This window comes from Oryx dammah, unplaced genomic scaffold (genome assembly GCF_014754425.2).
Source record: "Oryx dammah isolate SB20612 unplaced genomic scaffold, SCBI_Odam_1.1 HiC_scaffold_19, whole genome shotgun sequence".
Classification (NCBI taxonomy): Eukaryota; Metazoa; Chordata; class Mammalia; order Artiodactyla; family Bovidae; genus Oryx; species Oryx dammah.
In genome coordinates this window covers 14,182,942-14,200,091 of record NW_024070203.1, presented here as the reverse complement: position 1 = coordinate 14,200,091, position 17,150 = coordinate 14,182,942, and the positions used below count along the sequence as shown (strand labels likewise).

The 17,150-nt window shown below is 54.2% G+C and overlaps 1 protein-coding gene across 2 annotated transcripts; it reads left to right on the top strand.

Moving 5' to 3' along the window:
- Window positions 1-394: 394 nt before the first annotated feature.
- LY6L (lymphocyte antigen 6 family member L) lies at window positions 395-3,065 on the top strand. Of its 2 annotated transcripts, none has more exons than XM_040261653.1 (4): window positions 395-643; window positions 1,058-1,147; window positions 1,267-1,383; window positions 2,419-3,065. In XM_040261653.1, the coding sequence occupies exons 2-4, from the start codon at window positions 1,075-1,077 to the stop codon at window positions 2,643-2,645; spliced, it is 417 nt and encodes a 138-aa protein (XP_040117587.1). In that variant the 5' UTR covers window positions 395-643; window positions 1,058-1,074; the 3' UTR covers window positions 2,646-3,065. The 2 variants fall into 2 exon arrangements, with proteins under 2 accessions (XP_040117587.1, XP_040117586.1); XM_040261652.1 differs by having other exon boundaries at window positions 397-503.
- The last annotated feature ends 14,085 nt before the right edge of the window (window positions 3,066-17,150 follow it).

The window sequence follows — 17,150 nt, the reverse complement described above, 5'->3', positions numbered from 1 at the left end:
CGGCCCACACCTGGCCAAAGCTAGGACAGCTAGAGGGGCTGGAGCGGACCGGAGGTTCTGGGTGTTCCACCACCCCCAAGGTGGAGGCTGGGACATACCAGGGAAGACGGGGCGGGGGACAGTCCTTCTCGGACCACTGGGAGGGGAAATGACCCCAAACAGCGGCACACCCTCAAAACTGGGCCTGAAGGGGGTGCCGAGGTCCAGTGGTCGCTGGTGGAGGTGTCGCAGCGGTCACTTGGATGCCAGAGGCAGCCCCTCTCAACCCCCCTTTGCCTAGTAGTCACCCGCTTTGTCCTACCCACTCTCCTGCTGGACCCCTGGGGGCAGGCATCCCCTGCTGCAAATCCAGATCCGGGACCCACACCCTGCCAGCCTGCTCCTCACAGGTGCTCAGCGGGGCATGATCAAGGAAATAAAGGCAAGAAGGAAAAAAAGAAAAGGCCTGGGGGAACATGCAGGCAGGAACTGGTGTGAAACCCGCCTAGCTACCAGACACCCAGGTGAGAGCCTCTGGGCTTCAGCTCTGTGTTCAGGGTGCAGCCTCGGGAGACTGGGTCCCTGGGGGTCAGAGGAGAGGGCAGCATCTCCTGCCACACCTGGACGCAGGCAGGACCCTGAGAGCTGCAAGTCTCCAGGTGAGGTAGGAGGGTTTGTTACAGGAAGAGAAGGAAGTACCCGTGGGGTGGAGCCTGACGGAGGGGGTGAGCCACAGAGGAGACGCCTTCCCCACACCCCTTCTGCCCTTTCTGCTCCAGCAGGAAGCAGCCATCCTCACAGATCCCAGGAGACCCTCCCCAGAGCAGGGGCTGACAAGCCCCCGCACCCAGCCCCTCCCTGGGCTGATTTTGCTGGAAGGGCAGTCCCCTGCAGTTGGGAAGGGAAGGGGCAGGAGGAGGGGTCAGGCTGGGAGAGAGCGTTCCATGAGAACTAGGATCTGATTGACCTCAAATGAGGGGGTCCTGGGCGGAGAGACCCAGGGAATGGGCTGGTGCAACTTGTGGAGCTCTGGGCAAAGCCCCCTCTGTCCCCACCTCCCTCTCCCACTCCCCTACAGGCTAAGCTGGTGGTGTCATGGAGGCGCTGATTCTAGCCCTGTGGGCTCTGCTGGTGTCTTTGAACCCTGCAGGCAGAGCCAGAGAGCCAGGTAAGGACAGCCCTCTCGGCTGTGGGGGCTCCTGGGGGCGGTGGGCACATCCCGCGGGGACTGCTCTTAGCTGGGTGGGTGCACAGCGCACTCCTCCGCGGCCGGTGCTGCCCCCCCAGGGAAGAACCTGAGCTGCTACCAGTGCTTCAAAGTCAGAAGCCCGGAGTTTTGCTTGCCTGCGATGTGCTCCTCCGCTGACCAGGTCTGCGTCTCCCACATGTTGATCATCGCCCTGAGTGAGTTCTTGGCCCGTGCGGAGGGGGATTCCGGGAACTCAGCTCTGGATCCTTTGGGGTCTCAGTGGGGAACTGATGGAGGCTCCCTTCAGGGGACCCCAGCCTGCACCCACCTTTGCCTGATCCCCATCCTGAGCACAGGGGAGGGGCCAGCTGCTCAAGGTTAAGCCTGGGGGCTTCTGGAGGGGGCTGGCCGCCAGTCTCTCCTTCTCTGGGGTGCCACGTGGCAGCCCATGATATGATGTAAGGCAATGCATAGAGTCGTCATACGTGTGCGTGCTCAGTCACTCAGTTGTGTCCGGCTCTGCAACCCCGTGGACTGCAACTCGCCAGGCTCCTCTGTCTTGAATTTTCTAGGCAGGAATACTGGAGCGGGTTGGCATTTCCTACTCCAGGGGGATCTTCCCGACTCAGGGATGGAACCCGAGTCTCTTGCATCTCCTGCACTGGCAGATGGGTTCTTTACCACCAGCACCACCTGGGAGGCCCCGTGCAATTGTCATATATACAATACAATAAGGTTCAACATAGCAAATACCATGCACGCAACAGATACAGCTCACACACGCACACACAACGCAACAGCATGAGGAGGAGGGCTCCTCCAAAACGACCTTTTCTGCAGCTGGGTTGTTCTCAGTGTCCTGCTTCCCTCCGGAGCTTCCTTCCAAGGTCTCTGCACGTCTCTGAGTGAAGGGGGGACGGGAGCCCCAGCTGGGATCAACCGGCCCTCCAGTTGCCCTCCCTTTTCTCTCTGCTCAGCTTCCCCCATCTCCCCAGGACTCCCAGGCCCCTGGCTGCCTGGGTGTCCAGGCTGTGTGTGGTTTCAGGGAAGAGCCCAGACCAGGGCCAGCAGCCCTGTACCTTGCCTTTGCTGTGACCTCGAAGGTGACCTTGGGCAGCTGTGCTCCCAGCGCTTCGCAGAGCCTGGCCTGTGAAAGGGTCGGGAGAAGGTGTCAGCGCCCACTTGGGGACTAGCCTTCGCTGCCCACCCCAGGCTCTTCCTCCTCCTGGATGCTGTCCTCTTCCCCGCAGGACTACCGGTGAAGACCCTGCTCAGCAAGCGCTGTGCCCCCAGGTGCCCCAACACCAACATGGAGTTCGAATGGCTGTCGGACTCGGGGGTGCTCAGCAAGATCGTCCGGCACTGCTGCTCCAGATCTCTCTGCAACAGGGCCCCCGCCCCGCAGGAGGGCCCCAGGGCCCTCCCACGGGGGCTCCTGCTTCGGGTGGGCCTCAGCCTCCTCTGGGTCCTGCTATGAGCACCTTCCCTCAGCCCAAAGCGCACCCTGCCCCCATCGCTCTCGAGACCCTGGGTGGCACATGCCCCCAAGGGGAGGTGCTACCACCTCACCATGGGCCTGGCCACCTCTCCTGTCCCCAGCATGGGCCCTTCACTCACACAGCCTGGGACTGCAGCCCCCGCTGTGTTGGGGAATGCACATTTCTCAGCTTGGGATAACAGCCCCTGCCCTGAATGGATGATCCAGGCCCCAGTGTTGTGGGAAAAGAGGTGGGGAAAGCCAGAGCATGGCTCTGGCTCTGCTTCTGACCCGCTCTGCTCTCTCGGCCCCTCCACGCCCACCATCCTGGCCATCTCTGTCCCTGGCTTAGGCAGAGTCCTGCAGGAGGACCGTGACCATCACTCCTTCCAGAGACAATAAAGTCACTGCTTGCCCACACCCCCTCCTGCCTCCTCCTCATCTCTACCCGCTGTGCCCAGACTCCAGCTCTTCGGCCAGCGCTCAGCAGACCTCTGTGGTTGGGCGCTATCCAGTGTGGGAGTAGTGCACGAAACTGTCCATCTAGGCTGCAGCCCACCGAATGGGGGACAGGACCAGCATTGGGCGAGCAGGCACCACAGGCTCAAGGCCAGGTCCTCAGGAGAGCCAGCTAGCCAGTGGTGGAGATGGAGTGTCAGCATCTGGGGCACAGGCCCAGTAGGGCAGTAGGGTGGAGAGAGGCTGGGAGAGGACGTCTGAGTGGTGGGGCGGATGGGACCCATGTTTGGTGCTCAGGTGGGTTGGACAGGGTAGGTGCTGATGGAAGGCCTGGAGGTGCCCAGGATGGTCCAGGATTGGCTTGGGGGAGGGTCACCCAGGACGGGGCACAAGGAGGGAGTAGGTTGGGACAAGCTCACGGCTGGCCAGGCTGCACCAGGACCCCACTGGACATCCAGGGGGACGTCTTGGAGGACCAGGCAGCAGAGGACAGGAACCAAGAATCAGCAGGTGGGGGCAGTGTTGCCAGGCCACGGGCCTCCAGAACCCCGAAGAACACTGGGCCCACACACCTGTTCGCCACACCTGGTTTCTCAGGCTTACCCTGCCCACGAGTCTGCAGGCTTACCCCCCACCCAGGGTCTGCACACTGGCCTGGCTCCAGGTTCTTACATCTGCGTCCCACCTTCGCACACCTGACCCTGATCTCCAACTCCTGGCCATCTTCCCATAGACCAAGATGGGCTGGCTGGCCCTCAGTTCTCTGGGGCCTTCATGGGTTCATGGTCTGGGCGTGGCTCCCCTCTGTGCAGGGAGACTGCCGGGGTGACCTGGAAGTCTTTGGATGAGAGTCCCAGAATGCCCACCTTAAAGTGGGGCCTCTCTCCCGTTCACTCAGGGTGTGGATTTTCATGCTGAATTTAAATCCCCCAGGTCCCCTGGCCTGGCCAAGCAGACGGTCACCATCTACTGCTTCTGTCTCCCTATGTGAGGTTCCTGGCCCACTGAGGCATAAAGAATCTCACTTCCTGAGTTTAGGCCAGTCCACAAGGCCAGTGCAGAAGGGAAATGGTCACCCGGTAGAGCTGGGGTCTTCCCCCCAAGCTAGGAATCTGTGTGTGTGATCTGGGTCAGAGGCCACCACGCCCCATCTCCCCACGACACGCTGTGCCAGCCAGTCTCTGCTTTCCTTTCCATGAAGATGGGCACCTTGAGGGCTGATCGTCCTGGTCTCTGTTCTGGACAGGGGGCCTGGGACTGTAGGTCTTCTGGCCATACTTTCAGATAGAAATCAGAAACTTTCCTGAATAAATGGATAAATGAGTAAAGCCTGAGTGAAGGAAAGATGAAGATGATTGACAACCGCATGAGAAAGGTATTCTTGAGCAGTGAGTAGCTGCTTCATGGTGGCTGAGCATGTGGTTTGAGAAGAAGCTGGAGCCATCCTCAACCACGCGGCTTCCCCCAGTCCCTCTGACCTGAGATAATGCTGGATCACAAGTCTCCTGACACCACACCTTCCCGCTTTCCCCGGGGGCCTGAGCAACATGTGGCCACCCAACCCAAAGCTGGTCTGCGCCAATAGCAGGACCACTGACGTGCAGGAACCACCATCCTCAGCTTCAGGATTTTTGCCGCAGATTCTTTGGCCACTGGAATCTTTTTTCGCAATCTCTGCTGGGAAACTCAAAGCCAGCTACAGCCTCCATTCCAGCAGGTGTCCAGCTTCATGCCGACACTCAGAGGTACCCAATGCTGTCTGCATCTGATCATGCCTTGCCTTTCCCTTCTGCCCCACATCCTTCATAATTGAGTTTCTGATTCTCTTAGCTTGTACTACCTTAACTTTAACTATAAAATGGATTTGGTGAGCCAACATTCATAGATTCCCCATCCCCTGACCTCTCTTCACCGGTTCTGCCTGCAGAGTTCTCCCTGTCCTCGTCCTGTCGTGGGGCCTGATCCCACTGATGGAACCTGGGTATCCCCCAGATGGCCCGCAAGAGGTCGGGGCTCTAAGAAGGCACTGCAGGACAGTCCGAAGGCAGTGTGTGTGGGGAGGCGGGGGAGGGACTGTGAAGACCTAGGAGGGAAAGCCGGCAGTGGGGGCATCCCACTGCTGCTTCCACTCACCTTGCCCTAAAAAGAGAGACCCGAGCACTGCCCATTCCCATCCGCCACATCCGTGGTCCAGCCACGGGTCAGGCTGCGTGTGAACGCCACACACCGCAGAGCCCAAAGGACTCTGCTCTCCTTCACGACCTGTCCCCCCTCCACCCCCACCAAGGTCTTCTGCTCAACTTTGAACAGAGCAGTCTCGTAGGCTCACGTTGTTCCAAATGTCCAGATTTTTATCATTTAACAATAAATTACTCCACAGGCCATGTTCTCTGACCATATCCACTTAAATTAAACATCTAAAACAAAGAAGATAAACTTTTAAATCCCAGCTATTTCTGAATTATTACATTTCAATTAGTTCATCTGTTGAACAAGGAATTATAATATGATTTTTTTTAATTCCTTGAACTGATGGGTGATAAAATCAGGACAAACCTCTATTTTAAAAAGAAAATGGGCAATGCGAGGAAAATGGATAGATTACAGGCTTATGTTATGAAAGGAGAGGTGCTGGAACATCAAGAAACCATGTGCTTAAATCTAGAACCTGGAAAACGAAAAATTAAACCAAAAGAAATCAAAATTAGGCCAGGAGTGTGATTTAGTGAAATAGGAAACCAAAATGAAATAGAGAAGATCCACAAAACTGAGGAACTAACAACCTGTCTGACTGTGATGGTGGTTCTATCGGTGTTTACATTTGTCAAGCTCAACAAATTGTCCATTTCAAAGCGGTGCTTTTTCTTGGATATAAATCACTTTAGCAGAGTTGACTCAGTTATCACCAAAGAGTCATTGCATGGAATAGATATGAATATTTAGATGTAATGAAGTATTTCCTAGTGAAAAATAAAGATTACCAAATTTGATCCCCAAAGTAAAATTTCCAAGTTCCTTTTACAAAGCAAGCATAATACTGATAGCTAAACCTGATGACGATACTAAAAAGGAAATCAGAGCATTTTGTGGATCAGTGCAACAATCTTAAATAAAGCAAAATATTAACAAGCCAAACTCAACAGCATATGATACAATAACATGACTGTGTGTGTATCAGCCCTGGAGGCAGGAGCTTAACTGTATAGGAAGGTGCTGGATACAGTCATACAAAGGTGCTGGACAGGATTGGCACTCCCTAACGTTGTATTTGAGACACAGCAAATGAAAGTAAACAAGCAAAACGAGTAGAGGCAAGAGAATTTGGGAATTACAATCTCTATTGTAACTAAATAGTATGTTTCAAAAACTCTAAAAAATCAATGGTAAAACCAGCAAAATCAATAAAAATCATTCAATAAGTTAGTAGAATATGAAACTGAAGTGAAAATCAGTAGCCATTTTATACATAGGCGATAGCCAACCAGAGGTTGTAATGGGAGATAATTTTTTATTTACTATTGGAGAAGAGGGACCTAATATTTAAAAATAAATCTAACTAAAAATATGCACAGTCTAACGGAGGAAAATTCAACAAACTCCCAAAAGATACATCAGTAGCTTTGAATGATTGTAAAAACACTCCTTACATTAAATATCATTAAAATGTCAGTTCTTTCTAATTTATGAGATTTTTAATTAATGTGATTGCTATAAAAATAACAGCGTTCTTTTTTTCAGTTGGACAAGTTGAAAGACAGGTAAACAAAAACATTCAAGATCAGTTAGAAAAAGAATTAAGTTGTGGGAGTAATTAGTACTACCAGAGGTTAAAATATAACTTCTAAGAAAAAATTTAAACAATGTGTTACTGTTCTGTGAATGGACAATCAAATGAAGTAGAATAAAAAGACCAGAAATATACCCAAGAACATATGGAAATTTAGTGTATGATAAAGGAGGAATCTCTAATCACTGGAGCAAAGATGAACCTTTAAAAAATAATTGGTTTGTGAACAAATAAGTGACTACGTAGAAAAAGTCAACACTGGATCCATACCCATGCATCCATACATCATACCTGAGAATAAACTAAATATTAAACAACTAAAACTATACAAATACCCAGAGAAATGATATGTGAGTATCTTCATAACCTCGGTGTGGAAACAGGCTTCCTAAGTATAATTCAAAATCCAAATGCAAGTAAAGATAGACTGATTTGTTTACGTACAAATATAAAGATTTTTCATGACATACACACCACCCTCCAGAGGATATAAAGAAATTTAAAAATTTAGGGTGAGGGAAGGGGGCTGAATCAAATATAAATGATACATGAAAAAAATTAGAGATATATGAAATAACACATAAATATAAAAAAACATGCTTGCCTTCAGTCGCGAAGTAAATTGAGAAGATGGTGCATACCTGCCACAGGGGGCGTTGTGCAGAGTGTGGGGCTGCAGGGGCAGAGCCAGCCCTGGCTCGGAGGGGACGGCCGGACACTCTCCTCGCCCACCGGACGCAGCTATAAAACCCAAATGAAATACATGGGGAAGCCACATGAGGACTCTGAACAGAAAGCAGTAGTAGGAAGATTGGGGAGTAAGACTTTGAAGTGGATCCAAAGTGTGGTAAGTTTCCCCCTTTTCATCTCCGGTTTTCTCTAGACTTGACCTATGATAAGACAGCCCGTAGCCTTTTTGGGGGGCGGGGGGGAGCACTCCACACAGGGTGCACACAGCTTGCAGGATCTTAGTTCCCTGACCAGGGACTGAACCCGGCGCCGGCAGTGAAAGCACTGAGCCCTAACCAGGAGACCGCCAAGGAATTCCCACATCCCGAACGTGAACGCGGACAGAAGACGCGACTCCCTCTTGGTCTAAGTCAATGAATGGGGAAAATCGCGACTTCAGCAGCACGCAACACGCCTGAAGCTCCGAGAGAAGGGACCTGGCCTCTCCAGTCAGAGGATCTGTGACGCCAAGTCTGAGGGATAAAACCCACTGACGTTTTTTCTCTAGATCTTCCCACCTCATGACCCCAAGTGTGGCTGCAGGGGCGGGAAGTAAGCAGCGCTATGGAATAATTAAGCTCCAGCTTTCTGACTAGATGACAGAAAAGAGGAACCGCACAGAACTAGAAAATGCCAGAGGGACCGCAGGGAGTGAGAAGCCTGGGAGAGAATCCCGTAAAGATGTTTGTGAAAAGATGGGGTTCCCAGGTGGCACTAGTGGTAAACAACCCACCAATGCAGGAGATGCGGGTTTCATCCCTGAGTTGGGAAGATGCCCTAGAGGAGGAAATGGCAACCCACTCCAGTATTCTTGCTGGGAAAATTCCACAGACAGAGGAGCATAGCAGGCTCAAAGTGACTTAGCACTTAGCAGGCTCACTCCTGAGCGGAGCAGTCCAGTGATGGAGGCTGCAGCTGCCGACACCCCTCCCAAGCTCTGAGCCCCTGTCAGGAGCCCACAGTGTGGACACGACCCTGACGGAAGGTCTCTGGTGGTCCTTCCTTCCCACAGCCTGGGCATGGCTGTAGGGGTCCTGGGGTGTGTTTTAGGCACCAGACGGGGCTCTGTGTGTAAAAGAGTGAACGCGTGTGTCAGAGAGCATGTGCGTGACTGTGACAGTGTGAGTGTGTATAACTACAGTGCAAGCGTCTGGCAGGTACCACCTTGGTTACAAGGGACCAAAGCCGACACCACCATGAACACAACCACATTTCCGCCACATAAACAAGCCCAAATGAACACACTTTCCACAAGACTGTCACTTTTTGAAAGTGTCGAGGCCCTGAAAGAAATCAAGACTGAGGCCTGTTCCAAATCAAAGGGACCTCAGGAGGTCAGACAAGCGGGTGGAACCTGAGGTTGGGTGTGTGGTGGGCGGGAGAAGGGCAAGGGGGGCTCGGGCAGACTCAGGAAGGGTTGGTAAACTGGACCATTGTTGCGTGTCAGTGTTAACTTTGTCATTTTGATCACTGTACTATGGTTATACGCAATGTTAAAATTTGGAATATCTGTGTGAAGGGTTGTATAGAATACTTCTATACTTGTTTGCAACCTTTTATAAGCTTGAAATTATATTCAAATTAAAAGTTTAAGCTATGAGCCTCTCTTAACAGAATCCCAGTTTTGTATTGCTCTTTCATATAACTAGAGAAGGATATAGATTTTGCCCAAACTACCACCCTTCACTTTATCCAAAACATGTGATAAGTAGTATTTTCCTCATCTATTCTGGGTCTTTCAAAAAATATTTAAGGACTTCTCTGGTGATCCAGTGGTTAAGAATCTGCCTGTCAATGCAGCAGACACCGGTTTGATCCCTGCTCTGGGAAGATTCCACATGCCCTAGGGCGACTAAGCCCGTGCACTCTAGAGTCTGTGCTCCGCAAGACAAGCCACTGCCATGAAGAAAACCCTTGCACCACAACCGGAGAGCAGACCCCGCTCACCGCAGACAGAGAAAGCCTGAGCGCAACGACCAAGAGCCATCGCCGCCAAGAGCAAAGAAATGCATTTTAAAACCCAGTCAATGCTAAAAATGTTAAAAAAAAAAAAATTTTCAGGTGTCCTCTTATAAAAAAAAAAAACAAAAACTGTGCTACTTGGAAATGCTTCTTTTTCATTTCTACATGTGAAAAAAAAAATTGTACTTATCTTTTTTGTTGTTGATTTCTCACTTAATTGCATCTAACTCAGAGACTATAGCCCCTAGGTATGACATAAAGAGTTTTGAGAAATGATAAAATCTGAACACTTTGAACAGATTCAAAGCACTGGAAGGTCTTGTTCAAGTCTTGGTTGCAGCACCTGAGTGCCAGGGGCAAGGGTGTTTAATTACTGCCACAGAAGGAGGGCCTGACGGAGCCGTGGGGCCATCTGTTCTATGGAGCATGAATTTGATACAATGAACTGTCCTTTCTCACCCGGTCCCTTGGCTCCCACTCTCTTGGGCACCTGGGGTTCTCTGTGGACCCCCACAAACCTCTCCCCCGACCTCTCCAGGGTGTAGAGCTCCCTCCCTGCTGCACGGGGTCAGTCACATCAGAGGTGACGGCTGAATCTGCTGCTGGCCTGGGTGGGTGGAGACCCTGCCCTCTCCCGCCAGCCAGCTGTGAGTCAGTGCCCCTCCCACCCTGGGGCCTCAGAGGCTGCATGTTTAAGACCCCCAGGAAGCCTTCCTGAGAACAGGGTTGCTTCTTACTTGCACCAGGGTAGAGCTCAGGTCTGGGGTTCGGGTGAGGATGCCGGGGACCAGAATCCACGTCATCAGGACAGAGGATTAGAGAAGCCAGGAGGAGGGTCATACCTGGGCATCAAGGGTGTGCCGGGTGCGGGGCTGAGGGAGACGGGGGCGGGGAGAGCAGGAACAGGAGGGGCCTGAGGCCAAGGGTCTGGGGGCAGCTCCTCTGCCTCCCTCCTCGCAGGCCTGGCTGACCGCAGGGTCCTCCCGAGCCTGCGGTGGGCCCCGGTGTGTGCACAGAGAGCTGACCAGCAGAAGCGGAGGGGGGCCTGCTGGGCCTCTTTAGCGTGGGTTCAGGACTATGTGGGCAGAAACCACGGAGAGGCGGGGTAGTGACGCCAGCCTGCTGGTGTTGAGTGCTGAGTGTCTGACCCGGGTCCCAGGAGGCACTTGTGCTCAGCGCTGGGGGTCAGCTGGGGTGCTGGGAGCCTGTGGGCACCAAGGGTCTTCAGCGGGCAGTGGCAGGGTGGTTGGTCCTTCGGTGCACCTGAGTGGACAATGCCCCACCCGGCCTCCCCGCAGACCCCGGCCTGCAATGCAAGCATGGCCAGAAGGCCGACTCCTCCCCCCACTGCTTTAAAGCTGCCTGCCCCCACTCCAGCACTCCTGTTATTTCTCCTCCAACTTGGTCTCCGGGGGCGGGTGAGTCCAGGGCGGAGCTCAGCTGCCGGCCTGGGGGCCCCTGGTACGCCCTGTGAGTGGGGTTGGGCGTCTCCCCCTCCAGAGACCCCACGCTCTGCTGCTTCCTTCCATACAAAGGCCAAAGGAACGTCCCAGGGTGAAGGAGGGGGTGACCTGAGTGACCTCGGGAGGGCGTGCTCTGGAGGGGGCATCAGGCCAGGGCCCCAGAGGCCCTCAGAGCCCCACGGAGACCCTCCCATCTCACTGGGCTCAGAGGCTGTCAGCGCTCCCCTCGGGCCCTCTCCCCACCTCTGCTCTGAAGGAGTGACCCAGGGAACCCATGCACTTGGAGAAGCTGGTCCTTGCTTCTGTCCTTCCCCTCACGTCTCACCTGTCCTTCCACTTCTACTCCTCTGGGGGTGGGTGGGGGGTGACAGGCCCCTGGGTGAGCCCCGGAGTGGGCCCAGGCTGCCAGAAGCTGTGAGCCTTCAGGCCCCGGGAAGCCTGCCCTCACCTGCCCCATTTCTGGAAGAGGGGCCCACAGGCCTCCTGTGCATGTTCCAAATTGTGCTCCAGCTGGAAAGCCTCTTTCTGAGGTTGGGTCTCTCCTACCTGACCCAGTAGGAGCGGGGTGGTGGCCGGTGGGGGGGTGCGAGTGGCTGTTTGGTGATTTTCTCTCCATCTGTGGATTGTCAGAGGGACCCCTGCAGGCAGGCCCTGGCAAAGATGTCTAAACATCCCTGTCTGTCTGGTACTGGTGAAAACTGGGCTGAGCCCCCCCGGCCCCCTGTGGGTGCTGGGCAATCCCCTGCTCCCCTAAGTTCTGCATCCCACCCCATGGCATGCTGGAGAACGGGGCTGTGGGGCCGCAAGTTTCACTCTCCAGGACCTGCTGAACCCGTGCGTGATCAGGAATGCCCTGTCTTCTGCGCGGCCCAGAGGCCTGGCTGGGCACAGCCCTGATCTCCGTCTCAGGTTCCGAAGAGGAGGCAGTGATCCCCAGAGGCACGTGGGCTCCTGGGCCAAAAGCAACCCTCGGAACAGGAGCAGACCCCCAGAGAGACTTCAGTACGCCCGGGCTACCAGCTGTCCCATGAGCCTGGGCAACTGCAGGCCTCTGCCCTGCGCAGTGGGCTTCTGCTCAGCTGGGGGCCCGGCCTCCTCCAGGCCTGGCTTTGAGCGCCCTGCTTGCCTGCGCCCCGCTCCCGGCTCTGAGGGCCCTGCTTGCCCACCCCGGCTGCACAGTTGCGCAGGCTGAGCTGCCGCCCATGGGAGGTGCGGGGTGGGAGGCGGTTGGTCGGAATCCGGAATCCTGAGCACAGGAAACAGGACCGGTGCACTTCCTTGTGCAGGAGCCAACACAGAGCTGGCGCCCTGGACGCCAAATCACAGCCTGCATCCCTCACAGGAGCAGGGCGGGCTCCCTGTAACTCCACGTGGGCCGGTGAGGAGCCGGGGTGGGGTGTGGGCCGGGCCTCTGGACAGCATACTGGAGTCAGTTCGGTGAAGCCACACCCGCTGCTGGCTATGCTGGGGGCTGGCTACGTGCCTGGCTATGCTGGGGGCTGGCTCTGGGCAACAGTGGGGTCCTGGGACGCCCCTTCCCGTGATCTGGACTAAACTAGAAGTAACTCAGGAAATACCTGGAGTTCAGTCCTTTGAGCCAGTGAGCATGGACCTTTTCTGACCATGACATCTCCAGAAACATGTGTGTGCATGTGTGTGTGTGCACACACATAGACTCACAGTCACATGAATACATACATATACACACCTATACACATCCACACATATCCACATTCACATAAACACACACACACATACATAAATATACACTCACACGTACGTGCACATACACAGATAAGCAAGATCGTAACACACACACATACATGGAAAGGAGGGGTTAACAACAGATCCACCCTCCTCCCTTCCCTGGGGATGCCTTGGAGGAGAAAAATTAGAAGAGAGAAAAAGGAAACCGCCAGGCAAACATCCTCATGAACTTGCTACTCAGAGCCTCATAGCAAACAGACCACGGGGTGTCCTTACCTTGGCCTGGTCGACTTATAATAAATACATCTGGACCTGAAGGGTCTGGCCCTGGGAAGTGTCAGATTCTCCCCTGAGATGACTGGCATCTGAGGGCAACGTTTGTTTCAGTGATGGTGGTGGCCTCGCACACCACCGAGCGCTCCTCAACCTGGACCCCAGTGAGGGAGGCGTCAGGGGGAGGTGCTCAGTCCTCACACTGCCCTGCCTCCCATAGGAGCTGGACAGTCTAACTCCTGAACTGCCTCCAGTCAGGGCTGTGATAGGATCGCTTTTATTATGATGACAAGAAAGTGAAAAGCCAAAGGGTTAGTCACTCAGTCGTGTCCAACTCTTTGCAATCCCATGGAATGTAGCCCGCCAGGCTCCTCTGTCCATGGCATTCTCCAAGCAAGAATCCTGGAGTGGGTTGCCATGCCCTCCTCCAGGGGATCTTCGTGACCCAAGGATCAAACCCGCATATTCTCCTGCATTGCAGGCGGATTCTTTACCACTGAGCCACCAGGAATGCGCCTTGTTGACAAGAGAAGGGAGTGGGAAACCGAGGCCCTGGGAGCCAAGATGCCTGAACACACATCCTTGATAGAGAACAGCGGAGTCCTGAGGTAGCCATGGCGACCAGGTCCTACCAGAATAGGAGACAGACCTGGACCCATGGAGCTGCCAGGGGACAGACAGAGGGACGGTAGGAAGCAGAGTTTATTCTCTGGCTGCTGTTAGTAGGTAAAAGTTAGCCCTTTAGACGAGCTGGGATAATGAGAAAGAGGTCCGACCAGTTTTCTACTCAACGGAAAGTCTTTTCTCTTGTGACCCATTAAACAGAGGCCACTCTCTGGTAACTCAATTAAGAACTGATTACTCAAAAACCCATGCTGTGGTGGACGGCCTTGCCAGGTAACCATGGAGTCCCACAACTGTGTCATGTAAGAGCAGGCTGCTCTGGGGAGAAGTGGCGGCAGAAGAAGATCCTTTACCGCTTTAACAGCGGGAGGGTGGAGGGGCTGTCAGTCCTCAGCTCCCTGCCATCCACTCGCCTCGGCCCAAAGCAGTAGCTGCCTTTTTATGCCACTTCTGGAGCCTGCTGGGTCCGCTTCTACCCTCTGAGTGGTCAAATACCTCGATTTGTTAGAGTTCCCTGACATTAAACTCCCCCTGTTGAGATAACCTGGGTGATTTCTGTCTCCCCACTGGCACTGGCCCAGCCACTAAACAGATGACTCATTAGGGTGTTTGAATTTAGAGGGGAAATCACTTTCCTCATCCAGGAATCATGTGATTTCTGGTTACAAAGCAGCCGGGGGGAAAATCTGAATGTGAAACGGGCCCTGAGCAGAACCAAACCTCAGGACTCTCAGGGGACACGGCCTGGCCGTGTTCTCAACAGACCACACTGCGCTCAGGCGATATTAGAGTGGCTGCGTCTAAGGGGGAAGAGGCGTGGCCTTTGCGGAAACCAAAACTGGGACTGGGACTCCAAGGCCACCTGAAGTGCTCGTCTGGAGCCCCTGGGAGAGCCCTCCAGCTAGATTCCTCCTCCCAGCAGAACCCTCGAGCTGGACCCCGCAGAGAGAGCCCTTCAGCTGGACCCTGGGGACCCTGACATCATCCCTCACTACTTTGCCAGCAGCCACAGCTCAGTTGCTCAGTCGCGTCACAGTCCATGCCCCAGGGGTCTCCTGCATCAGAGGTTGGGTAGATTGGACTGGGTGCTCTGCTCAATCCTCAGGGACTGAAATCAAGGTGTGGGCCAAGCTGGGCTATTCTCTGATGCCCAGGGGTCTCATCAGGTTGGTGACAGAACTCTTTATCTTGTGGGGCTTAGGCCCACCTTCCCTTGTTGGGGGCCACTTGAGACCCATTTCTTTCGGGTGCATCTGTCTCCCTGACACCCCTTCTGCAGGGCACATGAGGTTCAATGGACTCCGCACACCTGTGCACCTTGGGGTGGGCACCATGTCTGCAAATCCCTTCAGGGCATGGAACCCGGTGCTCACGTGGGTCACTGGGACAGGAATTCAACTCAGACTCCTGCTGACTTATGCGCTCTGCCTCGCAGCATCACCTGGATCATCTGCGTGTGAAAAGGAAGCAGCGTACCTTGGTCCCTTGATTCAGCACACCATCCACGACTGCAGCCGCCATCTGCTTTCCCTCCGACGACCTGCGGAGATAGCACCAGCAATGCTGGGGGCCAGGGACGCTGAGCGGCCTGGCCCGGTTCTGGGTGGCTGGGCCTGCTGAGCCCCTGCCTGTTGGGGGCGGGCAATGGCTGCCCCCCGCAGTGTCAGAGCTTGGTTTCTCCCCTGGACATGCCCTGGATGGGAGGGCACTCGAAGCCTGGACAAGCCCCCCATCCCCACACTCCCCACCGCCTCTGGTGCACTGGGAGATCCAGTGCAGCCTCTGACATAGCCAGGCTACATGGGAGTCTGCAAAAAGTGCCCTGGAGTCCACCCTCAGGGACACACCACACGGACTCCCACACTCAGTGGCGGAAACATGTGCACTAGCTTGGATGGGACCGGCCCCTCCCTGCCGGAAGTTCGGGGCGGTTAAGATTCGGTCTTGGGTTACTGAGTCAGGCAGAAGTAATGTTCCTGGAAGCTCAGCATCATGAAGAAAAGGACCTGCTGTCCATAGTAGGGACACCAGAGGGAGAGCCCTTCCAGCAGACTGGCCTCTGCTGTAAACTGGCTTGGGAGGCCAGTAAGGGCCAGGGAACGAGCTAGTCAAGAGGTCACGCTGCCAACAATCAAGAGGTCATGCTGCCAACAACCGCGGGGTGGGGGGCACCTCCCCCCGCCCAGGAGGACTCTATGCATCCCCATTGCTCTGTCACTGTGGCACCTGGTGCCTTTAGACGGCAATGGCGAGCAGCAGTGGAGATGCAGACGTAAAGAACAGGTTTATGGACAAGGGTGGAGGGGAGGATGGAGAGGCGGAAGCATAGACACTACCATGTGCAAGATAGACAGCCAGTGGGGCTTTGCTGTGCGACTCAGGGAACTCGAACTGGGGGTCCTTAACAACTTAGAGGGGTGGGAGAGGGTGAGAGGTGGGAGGGAGGGTCAAGACCAAGGGGACACATGTACACTTATGGCTAATTCATGTTGATGCATGGCAAAAATCAAACCAATATTTTAAAGCAATTATCTTTCAATTAATAATAAATAAAAAAAATTTAAAAGGTCAGTGGCCAGGTAGGGTTGGGTAGGGGTATTTATTGGACATCACTGGTCAGTGTGGGATCTGTTTTTCTCTGATGACCTGAGAAGAATATATAAAGGAAAGCCCAATCTACCATTGCTAAACCAGCTGGGCTGAACATTCACTCCTGCCTGCCATGGGGAATCAAGTGAAGGGCTCAAGCTAGAAGGACCCTGTGCACACACAGCATCAGTGTGGATCTGGGACCCTGTGCACACACAGAGTATCAGTGCAGACCTGGGATCCTGCACAAACACAGATCATCAATGCAGAGCTGGGATCCTGCACACACACAGAGCATCAGTGTGGACCTGGGACCCTGTGCACACACACAGCATTAGTGTGGAGCTGAGATTCTATACACACACACAGCGTCAGTGCAGAGCTGGGACCCTGTGCACACACAGCGACAGTGCGGAGTTGGGACCCTGTACAATGAACATCAGTGCAGAGCTGGGACCCTGTGCACACACACAGCATCAGTGCAGAGCTGGGACCCTGTGCACACACAGCGTCAGTGCAAAGCTGGGGCCTTGTGCACACACAGCATCAGTGCAGAGCTGGGACCCTGTGCACACATACAGCATCAATGCAGAGCTGGAATCCTGCCAGGAGCCAGCACAAGGAGTCCCGCCCGTGGCAAAGGTCATGAGGTTAAGGGGCCCGACAGGCAAAGGCAAGTCAGGCCTTAAGGAAGCCTCACTGGATCTGCTCGTGCATCTGCCCCCTAAACCAGAGTCTTCCTGCCATACTCCATTGTGCTTTTCGCCTACTCTTCTTACATTATACGGGGGGCTATCCCCCACCACCACTGTCTGAAAAGGAGTTAACTTAGGACTCCAGTTAATAAATCTCCTGGGTGTGACAAGGGTGTTTCAGTCCAAAAACCTCTCTGCTGACAGACTAGCTTGTGTG